This window comes from Gorilla gorilla, chromosome 16, assembly GCF_029281585.2.
Source record: "Gorilla gorilla gorilla isolate KB3781 chromosome 16, NHGRI_mGorGor1-v2.1_pri, whole genome shotgun sequence".
Classification (NCBI taxonomy): domain Eukaryota; kingdom Metazoa; phylum Chordata; class Mammalia; order Primates; family Hominidae; genus Gorilla; species Gorilla gorilla.
The window spans coordinates 83849224-83866651 of NC_073240.2; the positions used below are offsets into that span (position 1 = coordinate 83849224).

Below are 17428 nucleotides of genomic sequence, written 5' to 3' on the forward strand. Positions count from 1 at the left end.
CTGCTGTCTCTGCTCATGAACCTACCTCACAGTTGCTTTGACTTAGATTCCTGAAATGGTTTTGATCCCTTCCTGCCCGTTGGTCCCCTCCATCAAATCCACAAGCATTGATGGCTGTTAAACCCCTGTTTTGAGGGTCCATTGCCTGGGCCTGACCTTGCTCAGGGCCTTCTTCCCACACTCTGGAGTTACAGTGTGTAACTCTGTCTCCTTGTCCAGAATCCTCCATCTCCACTCGGTCCACCATACACTACTGCCTGATTAGTCTTACTGAGTCATCATTTTGTCATGTTGCTTCCTCAGCATAGAGCTCATAGTCCTCAGCTTGGCTGCCAGGATTCTATAGTTGAACCTCAGCCTACCTTTCCCATTCAGTAACAAAAGCCCCAAGTGTTCTTTGACAGTTTATCATGTGCACACACTGTGCTCACCCTGGGGATAGGATGGCTGGATGATGATGATTTAATTCTCAAGACAGCAGGTGCCAAGAGGGACTGCATCAATAGCTTGGTGTATAGCTTGTAGCAGACAGAAGGGAGGTAATAGTCTTACTCCTGTTCTGAGGGGAGCTTGGCCTGAAGAAAGAGGCCTGTGCAAACCACCTGCACCCAAACCAGCTCATTTACTGAATGTTTACTGTTATGTCAGGACTTTGCTAAGAGTTTATGTGAATTACCCAACCTAATCTTCATGGTAGTATTCTAAGGTAGTACTATTATTATTCTCAGGAACTAAATATATATATATTTTTTTCCTCGAGACAGAGTCTCACTCTGTTGCCCAGACTGGAGTGCAGTGGCGTGATATCGGCTCACTGCAACCTCTGCCTCTCGGGTTGAAGCAATTCTCCTGCCCCAGCCTCCTGAGTAGCTGGGATTACAGGCACCTACCACCACGCCTGGCTAATTTTTGTACTTTTAGCAGATACGAGGTTTCACCATGTTGGCCAGGCTGGTCTCTCAAACTCCTGACCTCGTGATCTGCCTGCCTCGGCCTCCAGAAGTGCTGGGATTACAGGCGTGAGCCACTGTGCCCAGCTGGAACTAAATCTTATATGATATTTATGTAAGTAAATATTTTTTGTTTCCACTGGTGACTGGAAAACTTATTGACTCTGTTACCCTAGCCAAGCCATTGCCTAAATTGTCCTACTCCTTTAGATGGACTGTGGAACTTTGGCTGGAATGGCCTGTTAGCCTTGACTTGGGATCGCTCAGTCACCCAAGTCTATTCAGAAAGGACAAGAAGATCCTGAATATATATTATATATATATATATATATATTTTTTTTTTTTTTATATATATATATGTTTTTTTTTTTTTTTTTTGAGACGGAGTCTCGCTCTGTCACCAGGCTGCTCACTGCAACCTCTGCCTCCCAGGTTCAAGCGATTCTCCTGCCTCAGCCTCCCGAGTAGCTGGGACTACAGGCACATGCCACCACACCCAGCTAATTTTTTGTATTTTTAGTAGAGACAGGGTTTCACCACGTTGGCCAGAGTGGTCTCAATCTCTTGACCTCGTGATCCACTCGCCTCAGCCTCCCAAAGTGCTGGGATCACAGGCGTGAGCCACTGTGCCTGGCCTGAATATATTTTTTTAAATGCTGACTGATTGAATTGGTCCCTGTAATTTTTTTCTCTCTCTTTTTTTTAATGTAACAGCTTTATTGAGATGTAATTTCTATGCCGTACAAGTCACCCATTGAAAGTATACTATTTGATAGCTGGGCATGGTGGTATGTGCCTGTGGTCCCAGCTACTTGGGAGGCTGAGGTAGGAGGATCACTTGAGCCTGGGAGGTTGAGGCTGCAACAAGCCGTGGTTGTGCCACTGCACTCCAGCCTGGGTGAATGGCGAGAACCTGTCTCAAAAGATAAAGAAAGTATACTATTTGGTGGTTCTTAGTATATTCACAGTTTTGCAAATGTCACAATTAATTTCCCATATTCCCCTTGATAGTGAGCTTTAGAAGTAACCCTTAGACCTGTCTGCTGAAGCCTTCCTTCTAAGGTAGACATGCAAGTTGTGGACATGGAGGACAACCCACTTATTTCTGCCTAGGGAACCCTGTTTAGTCCTTGGTGGTTTTGGACTACAAGCCTCGTCCTGTGGGCTGAGCTCCCCCTCAGAACTGTACCAAGGCCCATACCTCCCTTCTACTCCAGTGTGACCTAAGGACTCAGCTGGGCTTTCTGGCTGTTTTTTGATATAGCCCTTTTTTGGTGCCCATTGTTTTCAGAATTATATCAGTAAGCATCAGTAATCATCCTTTGATTCTGTCGGAGTATTGTGGCTTCTTTTTGATCTGCTTTCCCAGAGGAGTCTGAAGATGAGCTCTTATCATTGGTATTTGGATGCAGGTTGCCATGTACCAAACAAGAATATTTCAGAATTGACCTGGAGTAGGGCTCTGGATAGCAAACCTCAGCTAAGCCAACAAGGCTGCCATGGTGCTTAACACCCAGCCTGGGTCAACTCTAGGTCCTGAGGGACTCTGGAAGGCTAAGAAAGGTTATGGAATACCCTAGGGGTTCAGTGTCCTGTTGTGGGTTTTAGGGATTTCCATAGCTTAAGGGCCTTGGTGATTTTCTTGGAGGAATTCATAACATTTTAGGATGGTGACAAAACCCAGCTCCATCCTGGCTTTCCCTACCACCCCAAGATAAAGGGAGTCACCACAGCCCAGTTCTCTTGCTGTCGTCTTGTTCTGTGTAGCCCTCTTTCCCCAGGCTGCACTTCCTGTCTGAAAGAATCCCCACGTTCTGTGTCTGATCAGGAGAGCACAGCTAATGTGATTTCAGCCCTGGGTTTTGCGGTCTCGTCGTTTGTTTTACTTGAGCTTGGTCCTGGCTGTTATCTCATCCTCCACACCCCATATGCAGGGGGTGAAGCCTTCACACATCCCAGAAGGGCCTCAAGCCATTTAGTTCACCTCAGAAGCCGGTAGTGGCCACATAATGGTCCCTTCTGGCCCCCAGTCTGGCTATTCTTCCCCTCCCAAACACAGGGGCAGAGGCTAAGCCCCCTCTTCCACTTCAGCAGGTGGGAGTTATGAGAGGAGGAAGTAAGGGGGAGTGCCCTTTATTTGGGGGTCCAGGACCCCTCTTGTCTGCAGATGGCCACTGAAAATATATGACCACTTAGACTATGGTGACCTGACTTTTGTCAGCAACTCAGAAGGAGGTGGACTTTGGAAGTTAAGAAAGAATTGTCCTATTACCTGAAATCAGTTTGGGGTTGGGATCATTTTTTATCTTAATTGCTTTAGCAATGTAAGTGAATCAGAACTGAAGTGGAAAATGTTCTTGGGTTTATGTTTTCAACACAAAGTATGACGATGCTTACATTCCATTTATAGGAGTGGCAAGGAATTTACTATGCCAAAAAGAAAAACGGAGATAATATACAACAAAATGTGAAGATAATACCTGTCATTGGACAGGGAGGGTAAGTGGAAAAAACAAGTACATCAATGAACATACAGTGTTTCGGGTTATTGCAGGATTTGCTTTGAATATTTAAGTTAAGGACTGCTGACAGAAGTGTCAAGGTCAGGTGTCATCACAGAATGGCCTTCCAGCATAGTGTTTCCTTGGTGACTTCCTCATGGCTACAGTCTGACCCTCTACTTAGAGCCCAGAGCCAACATACTCTGGGCAGTCTTGTTTAAGCTGCGTGGATACACAAGAAACTGAAGTATTTGTTAAAGTCAGAATGTCACTTTAGTAAGTTGTGTGATAATACTGACTGGTAGACTCCCTATATTGAAAAGATTTTTTATCTAATTTGATAGGCTATGTATTATTTCTGCAAAGACCTATCAAATTAGATAAAAATATTTTAAATACTAACAGTTATGGACATTCCTATATAAAACAGATGTGACTGTAGATTGGAAACCAGTATATATCAGGAGCCTAAAACTTTCAGACAGTTTATCTCAGAAACCTATCTTAAAGAAATAATATGGTAAGATGAAAATTATGAATATGAATTATAGAACACCTAAAATATTGCAGCCATTAGAAATGATGATCATATTCACAGGTTCTAAGATGAGGGCCAAAAAAAGTAGAAATGATGATCATAGAAAATTAAATTGCCTCATGCCTGTAATCCCAGCACTTTGGGAGGCCAAGGTGGGAAAATCCCTTGAGCCCAGGAGTTTGGGATCCGCCTGAGCAATATAGTGAGACCCCCATCCCTACAAAAAATGTAAAAATTAGCTAGGTGTGGTGACACACACCTATCAGTTACTTCAGGGGGCTGATGTGGGAGGATCGCTTGATCTTGGGAGGTCGAGGCTGCAGTGAGCTATGATCATGCCACTGTACTCCAGCCTGGGCAACAAAGTAAGACACTGTCTCAAAAGGAAAAAAAAAAAATATGAGAAAGGTTATGATACAATGTTAAATGCAAAAAGTAAAATGTAAAATGATACCTAGTGTTTAATCTCAATCATGTAAAGAAAAGAAGGAAAAAAGAACAGGAGAAAGTATGGCAGTGGCAGTTGTAGTAACCGCTGTTGTTTAATTGAGCCCCTCCCTTCCTGGCCAGTTCTCAGTGTCTGATAAATGCCACTTCATTCCATCCTAACTGCAGCCCTGTGAGGTTGGGACTGTGATCATCTCCACTTTACAGATGAGGAAACTGAGGCTTAGAGAGGTCAGGTTTCTAGCCCAGGGGTCCAGCTGCCAGCGTGAGGCGCAGCCAGGCTGCAGACCTCAGCACTGACTGCACAGCTCACGTGCTTTGTCACCAGGCTTTGCTGCCAGTTGGTGATCGCCTCAGGGAGATGGATCTGTGTGGGTTCTCTGTTCTGATTCTTTGCCCTTTTATGTCCTTTCCAATTTTTTTGTGGTAAGTATATAGGGATTTGATTATCAAGGGGAAAAAGTGAAAAAACTGAAGGAACAATAAATAAATGAGAAGAGTCAGCAGCCTCTGAGCTAAGCCCTCGTTGCTTTGTTTTAGACATCTAGCTAACCACGTTCAGTGTGAACCTCAACTCCCAGTGTGGCCTGTGGCTGTGGCCACCAGTGACTGTGAGCAGATTGTTTGTTGGAACTTGAAGAAAAGCATCAATGTAAAGGGTTGTGAAAATAAAAACATGTTAAGGAACTAAAGGCTCTCAGTTGGTTAACATGCAGTTCATTTTAAAAAATATGTATGTTTGATTGTTTCATGATTAATTGGGAAGAATTTTGTCATTATTACTGAAGTCACTTGTACAGAGACGCCAAAGGATGTTTGTGATCTCTTGTTTATTTATTGGTGGCCTTGGTCACAGTAAGAAGAAATATTCTCAGAGCATTTTGTGTATTGCAAAAGGGAGGTGCCATTTTCGTAATGAAAAATTAACGACATATCCATCAAATTAGAGACTCAGAAGAGAAATAATGCATTGTTTTTTACTTGCAGAAAAATTAGACACTATGTGTCCATTATCAGAGTGTGCAATGGCAACAATAAGGTACGTAAGGAGAGCCCCCCGGGGCCCCAGGAACACCCCAGCAAGATTTTCAGCAATCAGAACTAATGGCTTTTAAAATTCACTTTTAGGCTGAGAAAATATCTGAATGTGTTCAGTCTGACACTCATACAGGTACGGTGCCCCGTATTTATTCTTAGAGTTCATTGAGTTTTTGGAGAAAAAAAATAAAAACAGATCTTTAACTAGCTTGCCTGGTGTAATGGTGGGATTTTCCTCAGACTGTGGCAACATTTCTCTCCTTGACTCCCCAGGCTGGCTTATGAGTCACTTGTACAGAGGACTTGAGAGCTTGTGAGCTTTCTGACGGGTGCCCTGGGGCGGGTCTCTGAGCCTGCGAGGGAAAGAACTGGTCAACTGAAATGCATGAACTCATGTGAAGTGTGGTTTTATAACCTGATTTATACTTTAAGAGGTTGAGTGTTTATCCCACAGTCCTTTAACAGGGATGTCTTCATCTGTCCTGACACTTACCACTGCTAGCCTGCAGGGAGGTAGCCAGGCCCCTCGCACTTGCCTCACCTCTGTGTTTCTTAACCATGCCTTGGACACCATCTGTTCTTCCCCATAGCTTTCTTACTGCAAATGCATTTCCCTGGTTTGGAGTCACCTGTTTCCTTCAAACGTGTCATGACTTCAGCAAGCCACTTCCTGTTCTGGCCCTCACAGATGAAGGGGCTGGGCTGGGATGGTGAAGGGCCACTCCAGCTTCAGGCAGGAGGTGCTCCGTCAAGTGTCTGTGTAGACACTTGGCGTGCCACCCTGCCTTGCCTGCGTAGTGTGCTCTGCTTGCCCATGTGGTCTGTAAGAGCCTCTAAGGAGAAGACTTCCCTTCATGCTGTTGGTGACATGCTTTCTGCCTTACCAGAACAGTTCATTCTTTCATTCTAGAAACACTTACTACATATTTTTGTGAGCACTTAATGTGTACAAGATACCTGTCCTAAGTGCTTTAGGTATAGCTTATTTTAATGAAGCCTTAGAATAACTCAAGGAGGTAAGCATTTTTAGGTGAAATTCTCTTTACAGGTAAGGAAAATGAAAGTTTAAGTAATCTGCCCAAGGATCTCCATTTAGGAAGTGGCAGAGCTAGCACCTGAATCCAGGAGGACTGACACTAGGGCTCTGAAGCACAGTTTTTATGGGTGCCCCAGGAGCAATCAGAGATTTAGTCTGAAAAGAAGAGAGACACATTGACACAAAGGAACACAGCAAGTGATAAGAAGTGATCCGCAGGAATGAGAAAGGGCAGTGGGTAGTCTTCTAGACAGGGAGAGGTGGATTTGAATAAGAAAAGAAATGTGAGTGGGAAAGCATTCCAGCAATAAAAACAGGCATAGAAGGGGGAAAGTACAGGGCATGTTCCAGAAAAAGCAAGTACTAAATTTTGACTTGTATGAAAGGTCAGTGGGGAAAGAGGTATTTGGGTCAATAAGAATCCTTAAATGCTAGGTGGGAAGTTTCCATTTTCATCTGTAGACAGTGGGAGTCTGAGGATTTGTGAGTCAGGGAGCAGCGTGATGACATCTGAGCTTTGAGAAGCTCTTAGAGCATGTATGTAAGGTTACATGGAAGGAGACACCAGAGAGAAGAATACCAGCATTGCCATGGTCGAGAGGAAAGAAAACAATGGCCAGGGAATAATAAGGTGATGACAGTAGGAAGAGAGAAGAGAGGCCAGATGTGATGATGGTGTGGGACTAAAGAGAGAAAAGCAAGAAAGTCCTTGAAAAGGTTGTTTCTGAGCCTGGAGATTCAGGGAGTAGCAGTAGGGCTGGGGAGGATGAATGTGGAGAGCTCTACCTGTGAGGTCCTGGTGGGCATTCAGGTGGGTTTGTTTGTTCACCCCTTTGCCCATTTATTCTACAGATTTCTGTTGAGTACCTGCTGAGTGCTGGCTTCTGTGTTCTGCAAAGAGGTTAGGTCTAGAGATGAAAATGTTTCTGGCCAGCCAAGCATTAGCAAGTAGCACAGATGTGGAAGTGATGGAAACCAGGGATGGTAAAGGGGAATGGAAACTTTGAGGTTACAGTGGAAGAGAACAGCAAGAAAAGGAGAGGAGGGGTGAGGTGGATTCCTAGAGACCACCTACTTCCAGAGAAGGAGGAAACAGAAGCAGGAAAGAGGGGTTAGAGGGAGGAGGGAGTCTGGAGAGCGTTGCTGAAGCTGAAGGCGGGGAGAACGGGAAGCATCAAGACTGGTCAGGGCTGAAGCGCACATAGGGAGGGAAGGGGATATGGACCCAGAGATGGATAAAAACTTGTGCTTTGCATTCAAGAGCTCGTGTGTGACCTGCAGACATGCAGTTTCAGGAGAATGGCGAGGGCAGAAGCCAGATTGCAGGGGCTGGAGGAGTCAGAGTAGAAAGCAGCATGTGTGGGCCTGTTATGGAGAGTCCTACACTGCAAGTTCACAGGGGGCTTTTACTCGGTCATAAGCATTTTTTTTTAACTCTTAAGAAGCGTACCATAGGGCTGGACATAGTGGCTCACACCTGTAATCCCACCACTTTGGGAGGCTGAGGCAGGCAGATCACCTGAGGTCAGGAGTTTGAGAGCAGCCTGACCAACATGGAGAAACCTCGTCTCTACTTAAAATACAAAATTAGCCAGGCGTCGTGGCGCATGCCTGTCATCCCAGCTACTCAGGAGGCTGAGGCAGGAGAATCACTTGAACCCGGGAGGCTGAGGTTGTGGTGAGCCGAGATCATGCCATTGTACTCCAGCCTGGGCAACAAGAGTGAAACTCCATCTCAAAAAAAAAAAAAAGAATACCACTGTAAAGTAGGTATGACTATTATTTATATTCCTTTATTACAGAGGAAGAAACTGAGGCTCAGAAAAGTTCAATGAGCCAGGTGTGGTGGCTCACACCTCTAATCGTAGCACTTTGGGAGGCCAAGGCAGGTGGATCGCTTGAGCCCAGGAGTTTGAGACCAGCCTAGGCAACGTGGTGAAAACCTGTCTGTACCAAACATACAAAAAATTAGCCGGGTGTGGTGATACGCGCCAGTAGTCCCAGCTACAGGGGAGGCTGAGGCATGAGAATTGCTTGAACCTAGGAGGCAGAGGCTGCAGTGAGCTGAGATCGCGCCACTGCACTCCAGCCTGGGCGACAGCAAGACTCTGTCTAAAAAAAGAAAAAAGTTGAAAGACAGCCTAGAGTTGGGCAGCCGGGATATGGCAGAACTGGGACTGAGAGGCAGAGTCAGTGATGCAGTCAGAGGAAATGTTCGGCAGGGGGAGCATCTCCCAAACTGCATTTGTACCAGGGCATTTGGTCGTTATACTTGGTCACCGTTGACTTAGGAGTTTTACCCATCCCACCCAGGTGAGCCACTTGCCCATCCTACCTACCCCCTTAGCAGCATAACCACCTTTATGTCCAAAGGTCTCAACTGGCCATCTTCACTTGAGAAGGCAGGGTGGAGCTGTTATAGGCCATGGGCCAGCCAAAGTCCTTGGTTACACACAACAGAAATCAATTCTTCAGCAGAAAAGGAGTTTTTTCTGGAAGGAAATAGGGTTGCTTATAGATTGGACAACAAAGCTCTAGAACTAGTTTTGGAAAAGGAAGCAGGAACCTGGGGAAGCTGAGCAACTGTCCCCACTGCCGTAGGCATGCCATAGGAGCACTGTGCTTAGGGGGCCACTGCTGTCACTACTGAGCTTTGAGCACCACTGGCCCTGTTGAGGTCTGGTTATAGGGTGTTGCTGTTCTCACCACGGGTAGCATAGCTTCTTCACACCTCGCTTCCTTGCCTCACTCAAAAGCAGACTCTTGGAAGGAAACACTCATTTGTCTGGGCCTATGTCACCTACTCTGTCACTAACTGGGTATGGAGCAGTGGAGTCTCTGGCCTTCTCCCTCCCCTACTGAGAGGACTTAGTACTCCCAGACATGGGAAGGAAGGTTCAGGGTCTGGGCATCCAAAAGAGTAATAAAATCCCAATACATGCTCCATTTTCCCTGGCCCATGTGTTGTTTTCACGTGACACTGTCTCACTGAGGACACCAAATTGTAGTGACAACTGTCCAGTCTATTGACTTGTTCTAGGTCAGGCCCTGAGCCTGACTGTAAGCATACAGAAATGAACATGAGTTTCACTGTCTGGTGGCAGGAGAAAATAATTTGAATATGCTGTGGTTTGTAGTACCACACTGGAGAAAAGCTGGGGAATGCTTCCCAGCAATGATGATGATGATGGTTGACCTGGTGTCTGAAGAGAAGTAGGGGTCATGCAGAGGACAAGGTGGGAGAAGCAGCACCCATAAAGGCATCGCGAAGCGAGGCTGGGGCAGGCCAGTTTGGATTCATCCTGTAGGCAGAGGAAGACCAAGGGAATCTTTATAAATAGGTAAATGGGAAAGGGTCAGGTCTTAGGAAGACAGTCATGGAGAAAAGAGATTGAAGACAAAGTAACTCCTGAATCCAGCCTCAGGAGCCCAGAGACTGGATTCAGGAGTTACTTAAGTATAATCAGTAGGATTTGGGAACCAGCTTACTGTGTGGGATAAAGAGAAGACTTCAGAATGACACCAAGATATCTAGCTTGGCCACTGGATAACATTAGTTAAAATAACAAGTGCAAATAAGATCGTAAGAAAGAGCAGGTTTGTACAGGGAGTGGATAGTAAGTTTAGATTTGAACTTACCACATCTGAAGTGATAAGCCAAAACTTTTGGCCCTGGGCCAACTCTTCTGAAGAGAGAAAGTGAGGCAGGAAGACTGAGTACCAAGAAAGGAGTCCAGCAATAATAGACGTGAATAATGGCCAGGGGAGCACTGAGGAGCAGGATGAATTCATTCATTCATCATTCATCCAAACTCAGTGCAGTTGTGTCTCTGCTTGCAAGATATGTTTCTAGCTGGGGGTGAGGTAAACAGTAAGCAAACAAACATACAGTATATCAGATGGTGCTAAGTTCTGTGGAGAAGAATAAAGCCAGGGGATTGGGCATGCAGGGGATGAGGAGGTGGTCAGGACAGGCCTTGCCAGTAATGTGACAGGCTCTGGTTCTTGTTCAGGTGGTATGGAATGGAGCCCAGGCCTCATGCTTTGCAGGTGTTCTCATGGGCTACCAGGGTTGGGGCCATTGTTAGAGGCCTCATAGATCATTGAAAAGACTTGGGAGATTTGGTCTGCGCCTGGAGAAAGTGAGCTTTCTTGGGAGAAGAGGTAGTTACCAGTGGCCCATGTGCAGAGAGTCCTGTGGGCTTGGCAGTTTGGAGGTGGCCCCGTTGCAGAGTAAGTGCTCTGCAAATGCTTGTTGATAGTGCCTGAGGAGATGTTCCGACAGTCTGCTGTGGTCCCGGCAGAATGACTTTTGGGCAAGTCACATAAAATACTGGGGTCTGGACTTCCTCATATCCAAACTGGAGCTCATACTTCCAGGCTGCAGGGCTAATGCGAGTTGGAGGAAGCTGCTGTTTTTGAGGGGTACTGATTGGTTGCCCTCTCTCATCACCCCCACTGTTTTTCCAGGGTTTCCTGGATTTACCCAGCAGGTCAAGGAAATGCTATTAATTTTTCTGTATTGAAAGGGTGGGCAGAGTTTATGGACCCTATTTTACAGAACAGGAAGCCAAGAGCAGAGACATGAAGTTGCAGGTGATCCTGAGCTCAAGCCCTGGCTATGGAGGCCTAGTTAGTGTTCTCTCCACTGGCAGGCCCGATACCTCAGGATGAGTATGTGTTTTCTGAGCACCCAGTAAGCATGAGGCCCTGGGCGAAGCACGCCTTCAGGAGCTGGTAGTCTCATTGGGATGTAAGCCTCACACTTCATCTTCAACCTCTTGGTGTTCCCTGAGGAGAGCTTCTGAGAGCTGGGTGCTGGGGTGACAGGGTGGAGACGTGGTCCATCTCTACCCACTGGGCGAAAATTGCTAGAATCATCTATAACGTGCTACAGGGACTAGGGGAGCAGTGAGCTTAGCAGGGCTTTTGGGAACAAGAGGATCTTGTATTTACATAAAGTAACTTTGAAACAGTCAAGTAGAAATTAAAGCCTGGTTAGTCTCCCTCCACTTTTCACAGTGCGTCCTTCATACACCCTCTGCTGCTTGCTCCTCTCCAGCCACACTGCTCCATCTGCACAAGCAGTTTCCTCCTCCTGGAAATGCTGTCGTCCGCCTCCTCATCTTGGCTGCAGCTACAAGACTCCATCCATCTCCTTTCTGCCCCCACTCCCTTGAGAATCTGCCATTTCCCCTCCAGCCTCCTCCTGAACTTCAGAATTATTACTGTAACTCGTAGTTTACCCACCCTTTTCCCCACTGACCATCTCCTTTCGAGTTCATGGACTATACCTCATTCATTTTCACCTCCCTAATGCCTAGCTTAGGGCATCACACATGGTGGGTGAAGGTTTGTTGAGTGGAATAAAAGAGAGAAGAATGAAGGAACAAATAATCATAAGTTCTCAGCCCAGGCTCATCAGGTGGCTATGTGGACATTACTCGTCATGAAGCTCAGAGGAAGGAGACACATTTCCAGCTCCATGTGGTTGAGAAGGGAAATTTGAAGGAATGAACACTTGGAGAGGGTGCAGTGTTGTGTCTCAGACAGAAGGAGCCGGTGTCAAGGCTGTTCCAGAGATGGAAGGCGGAGCAGTTGTGCTGATGCAGCACATTCATGGGAAACAGTGAGAGATGAAAGGCAGGCTGCTGCAGGCCATCCTTACCTGTCCTTGAATGCCAGGAAGTTCTTTATCTCTGAGACGCTGAAGGATTTTGAGCAGGGGAGCCACAGAATCAGAGTGGCTGATTTAACAGAACTTTGATTTGTGCACAGGAAGGGGCAGGTTTTTGGTGAAGCAGATGTGTATTTATTGAGCTTCTATACACATATGCTTCTTCCAGCAGATGGTAGGCACAGTGCTGGTCACCCAGGAAAGACAGGAAAAACTGTCCCTGCCCTCAAGTCATTCATGTTAGCAAGGAAGGCAAGAAGGCAAGACAATAAAGCAGGCTGTTACCCAGCACTGTTGGGGTGGTGTGGAGAGACTTTAAGGGAAGGTTTCCCAAAAGTTAGGATACCTGAACTGCATCTTCAAAGAAGATCAGAGGTAACCAGGCGAAGAAGGTGGCAGGGGAGAGGGACATTTCCAAGTAAGTGGTTTGTACCAAATCATAGAGGTTTGGGAGGCAAATTAACAAATCATAAATAGTTCAAGGTGGATAGAGATAGGAGGTGCAGACCTCATAGGACTGTGGGTGCCACACTGAGGAGTTTGAATCTTATCCTAAAGACAAGGATGAGCCATTGAAGTGTTTTGATTGAGAGATCTGGTTGGATTTTTGTTTTACAACGATCACTTCGCTGCCTGCAGAGAATAAGTTGAAAGGGGTAAGGTTGGTGTTTTGGAACCAATCTGGGAGGCCATTAATCCAGGGAGGATGACAAATGTCTGAGCTTGGACAGGGATAGAGCAGGGGATAGACTGGAGGTGTTTAGGAGGTAGAATCCTTAGATTTGGCTGACCCAATGGAAGGAGAGGGGAGGGGGAGAAGTGATAGATGACTTCTGTCTACCTTATGGTACATGCTGTTCAGTGATCTGGGTTAAAGAGTAGATTTGGAGAAAGATAAGGACTTCGTGGTGGATAATGAATTCATTTGCAGTGCCTGAGGAGTGTCTAAATGAGGTGGTAAATGGTAAGTTAAGATGTAAGTCTGGAGCTCAGGAGAGAGGCCTGGGGTAAGATGGCAACATAGGAATTAATTAAAACTATAGGAAGAATGAGATCTCCCAAGGAGGTTTTGTTGACTGAGAAGGGCTAAGGATAGAACCTTTTGAAAAACCACCTTTGGAAACACCAGGGGTACTGAGGAAGAGGAAATCATGAAAGAAACTAGAAAGGAGTAGTAAGAAGTGGAAGGAAAACCAGGAGAGTGTGGACTCTGCAAACAGAAGTGTCCAGAAAGGGATCAGTTGTGTCTAGTACCACAATCAAGTCAGGTCAGGTAAGGATTGAGTTGTAGCCTTCAGATTTAGCAAAAAGGAGGTCGTTGGTGACCTTGACACATTCACTCTTTAGTGCCCACAGAGAAGAGGATTTAGTTTAATTGGGCAAAGAAGCAAAGAGCAGGTGAAGAGCCTTCTTGATGGTGCAAAGGAAGTGCTAAGGGCCTGCATTCGGATCCTGTCCATGAGCAGGGAGAGAAGTTCCAAGTGAGGAAGCCAAGACAAGGCAGAGAAGCTACTCCATGGCTGTGGGAAGAGCTGAGCTCAGCGCCCACCCTGCTATGCACTCATCTGCAAAGCAGCTCTCAGTTTCCTTGTCTGTGAAATGGGGATGCATGGTACCCAGCAGGTGCACAGAGAAGGGGTCAGGAAGGTAAGTCAGAGTTGCCTTGTCAGTGATTGGTTTGGGGGTCAGGATTAGAGAAGAGTCAAAGACAGTCCCCGTTTGAAGCCTGGGAGAGTAGTGTGTCCTTCGTAGAGAAGAGGGGGTGAAAGGGAGGCAGTTGAACTATCATTTGAAATATACCTCAAACAATGTTCACCATACTACCCTAGGAAAGAGAAGAATGTTTTCCCTGGGATATTGTAGTCCTTATTTTGTAGAGAAAATAAAAGATTTTTTTTCTTTGGGGCAAGATGAGTGGGGATCAAAATTTTCCCATCATTTTATTCAATTATATAGAAATATAATAGGAGAAATTCTCCTGAGGTCATTTTTATCAGTTGTCACTTTATGTCTTGGGACTCTGTAATTACATAATCTGGAACTGTAAAGCCCTTGTTTATCTGTGCACCTGGTGGGACATTTTGAGAAACTCTACCCTCATAAAACTGGTTTCTCATAGTCTTCATCTCTGTACTGTGTTTACTTTTGTGGCATTTAAAACGTTTAAAGTTGAGAGTTTTAAAAAAATTTTAGATTGGTAACCTTCCTTAATATGTTGTTTAAATATCTTTGAAGAGGTGATTTATCATTTGTTTCTACAGATAATCAGACAGGCAAACATAAAGACAGGAGAAAAGGCTCACTAGACGTCAAAGCTGTTGCCTCCCGTGCAACTGAAGGTGAGTGACAAAGACAAGAGAAAAAAATGTCATCAAATCACTGTTGAACACATGGAGCCCTGCCCTGCCTTGCCCAGGCTCATCCTGTCTACCTCCAATTCTTGGGAGAGGAGGGAACTCTCTGGAAACTAGTGTTTCCTTTCTCCCTCTCTGTGGACTCCTGCCAATGGGCTCCATTCTGAGCCTTTTAATGGAATCAGAAAATAAAGAAAAGGAAGAAGATACATTTCCCATATATTCTATAGTTGCTTTTCTAAACTGTAACAGCAGAAGATGTCAATTCATCTGCTATAATTGTTTGAATTTGGTAATTCTTAAAGATCTATCCCATCGTGGTTTGCAGTTTGCCATGGAAACTTTTAGAGAGAGGTGAGCTCGATTTTGGAATTGTGAAAGACGCTTATTCAGCAAATATTTAAGTTCTAATTAAAATATACTTTTTAAAAAGAATATGTAAGTGCATGGTCTGAATGACTTAGTTTTTGAAATGTAATCAACATTGTTTATACAGAGTGTGGAGGCAGGTATTGCTGCTAGCTGTATACATTCTTTGGCCCAAAAATGAATACAGAAGGATACAGAGCTGGTTGTACTGGTTCAAAAGACAAACTTTTCCAAGGTGATATCAGCTAAGATTATACAGTAGGGATCAAATGCCACCCTCTCATCCCTCAGATTTGTTGTAAGGCCCAGATGACATGCTGTGTACTCCTTGCACTGGAAAGACCATACAGATTACACCCCTGCTTTGAGGGCAGGATTGGGGTGGTGCCAGTGAGGAAGCGGTATGGGGTTATGGGAAGACTGTAAGCTTTGGTGTCAGAATGACCTCAGTCCAAGTCCCAGCTTCATCTACTCTCTGTGTAGCCTTGAGGGTGGACTTCTGTGTTTCCGTTGCCTTATCTGTAAAGTGGGGATAATTTGCTGTCTACAGAGGATTGTGTGAGGATTCAATGAGTGTGTATGGTGCCTGGTAAGTAAGGGTAGGGACTCAGTTAGTGTTAGCTGCCATCGTCATCTTCATTGTAGCTGTCGTGATTACAGTCCCAGACCCTCTGCAGTCCTGGAGCAGCACAGAGCAGGGCTGAGGTCCCTGCCCAGAACAGTCTTCACTCACCACATGCTAATGTTTGTTGATCCTTTGGATTCCTTGGTATATTTCTGTGTTTTAATAAACATCTTTTTCTTATAACTTTTTATGATTTTTGAGTTATAATTTATATACAATGAAATTCACTTAAGTTTCATTTCAGTGAGTTTTGACAATTCTGTATGCTCATGTAATCACCACCCAAAATAGATATAGAAAATCCACACACACAAACACATCATTAACCATGCAGAAGCAACCATTGATTGCTAGCACCGTAAATTAATTCAGCCTCTCCTTGTGCCTCATAGAATTGGAATCGTACAGTATGGCTTGTTTGTGTCTAGCTTCTTGCACTTTCATGTTTTCGAGGTTCTTCCATGTTGTTAGGTATGTCATAGTTCCTTCCTTATTGCTCAGTAGTATTCCATTATAGGCATATACCACAATTTGTGTACACATCTTCTTATTGTTTCCATTTTGAGGCTGCTAAGAATAAGAATGCCATGAACATTTTTATGCAGGTCATTTTTTGTGGATGTATATGCTCATCTTCTCCCTAGAAGTGGGATTGCTAGGCCTTAGAGCAGCTGCAAATGGTGCTCTCCAGTTTTATTCTCCAATAATAGCTCCAACATATGGCACCATGTTACTTTCCTCACTCATCTGTGAGAGTTCCAGTTGTTCCATGTTTTCCCACACTTGGTAATACCAGAATTTAAAATGTTAGCCACTCCAGTGGTTTTAATTTTAATTTTCCTTATGACTGAAGTTGAGCACCTTTTTATTGGTCATTTGGATAATCCTCTTCTGAAGTGTCATTCAGGTCTTTTGCCCATTTTTATAACTGGGTTGTATATCTTGTTGGTTTGTAGAGATTCTGTATATTGTCTAGATATGGGTTATCTGTGTATCACAAATATATTTTTTTAGTCTGTTGTTTGCCTTCTCCCCTCTAAATCATATCTTTTGATTCTTAATGAAAGAGCAGAGGTTCTTAAGGAAATTTATTTTATCAGGTTTTCTATTATTACTTGTGCTTTTTATGTCCTATTTAAGAAATCGTTCTTTATCCCAAGATCGTGAAAATATTCTCCCTTGTTTTCTTCTAGGAGTTTTATTGTTTTATCTTTTGTTTTAGGTCTTTGATCCATTTTAAATTTTTATATCTGGTGAGGGTAGAGATCAAGGATGACTGCCCCTGACCCTGGGGAAATCCAACTGGTCTATCACCATATTCAATAAACATCTTTTGCAGTAGCACCATTATTATAAATCAGCTTACTACGAATATGTGATCTGTTCCTGGACTCTATTCTGTTCCACTGTTCTGTTTGTTTACGCTTGCACCAATATCACAATCAGTTACTTATATAGTAAGTGTTGATATCTGATACCTGGTAGTAGGTAGCTGTTCTTCTTCAGTGTCTTGGCCGTTCTAGGTCCTTTGCATTTCCATGTGACGCTTAGAATGAGCTTCTTAGTTTATACACACATCCTCCTGGGATTTGTTTTCAGAGTGCCTTAAATCTGTAGATCACTTCAGGGAAAACTGAAATCTCAATAATGGTGAGTCTTTCAAATCATGAACATGCTATGTCTCCATTTATTTAGGCTGTCTTTGTTTTCTCTCAGCAGTGTTTTACATTTTTGTTGTAGAAATCATACAAATCTTTAGATTTATTCTTAGGTATTGATGGTTTTTTATGCTATTGTAGTGGTGTTACTTGTTTAAATTTCCAATTGCTTATTGTATATAGTTATAGAAATACAACTGATTTTTGTATATTGACTTTGTATATCTAGGAGCTT

General features: G+C 44.3%; 1 protein-coding gene across 3 annotated transcripts in view; it reads left to right on the forward strand.

Annotated features, from left to right (window-relative positions):
* Positions 1–17428, forward strand: part of PDE8A (phosphodiesterase 8A) — a 157126-nt gene that overhangs the window by 112520 nt on the left and 27178 nt on the right. For all 3 annotated transcript variants that reach the window (XM_004056705.5, XM_063698777.1, XM_055362805.2), the window contains exons 9-12: positions 3361–3449; positions 5424–5475; positions 5565–5607; positions 14449–14526. In XM_004056705.5, the coding sequence (XP_004056753.1) occupies positions 3361–3449; positions 5424–5475; positions 5565–5607; positions 14449–14526 (262 nt within the window). The remainder of the gene's footprint in view (positions 1–3360; positions 3450–5423; positions 5476–5564; positions 5608–14448; positions 14527–17428) is intronic.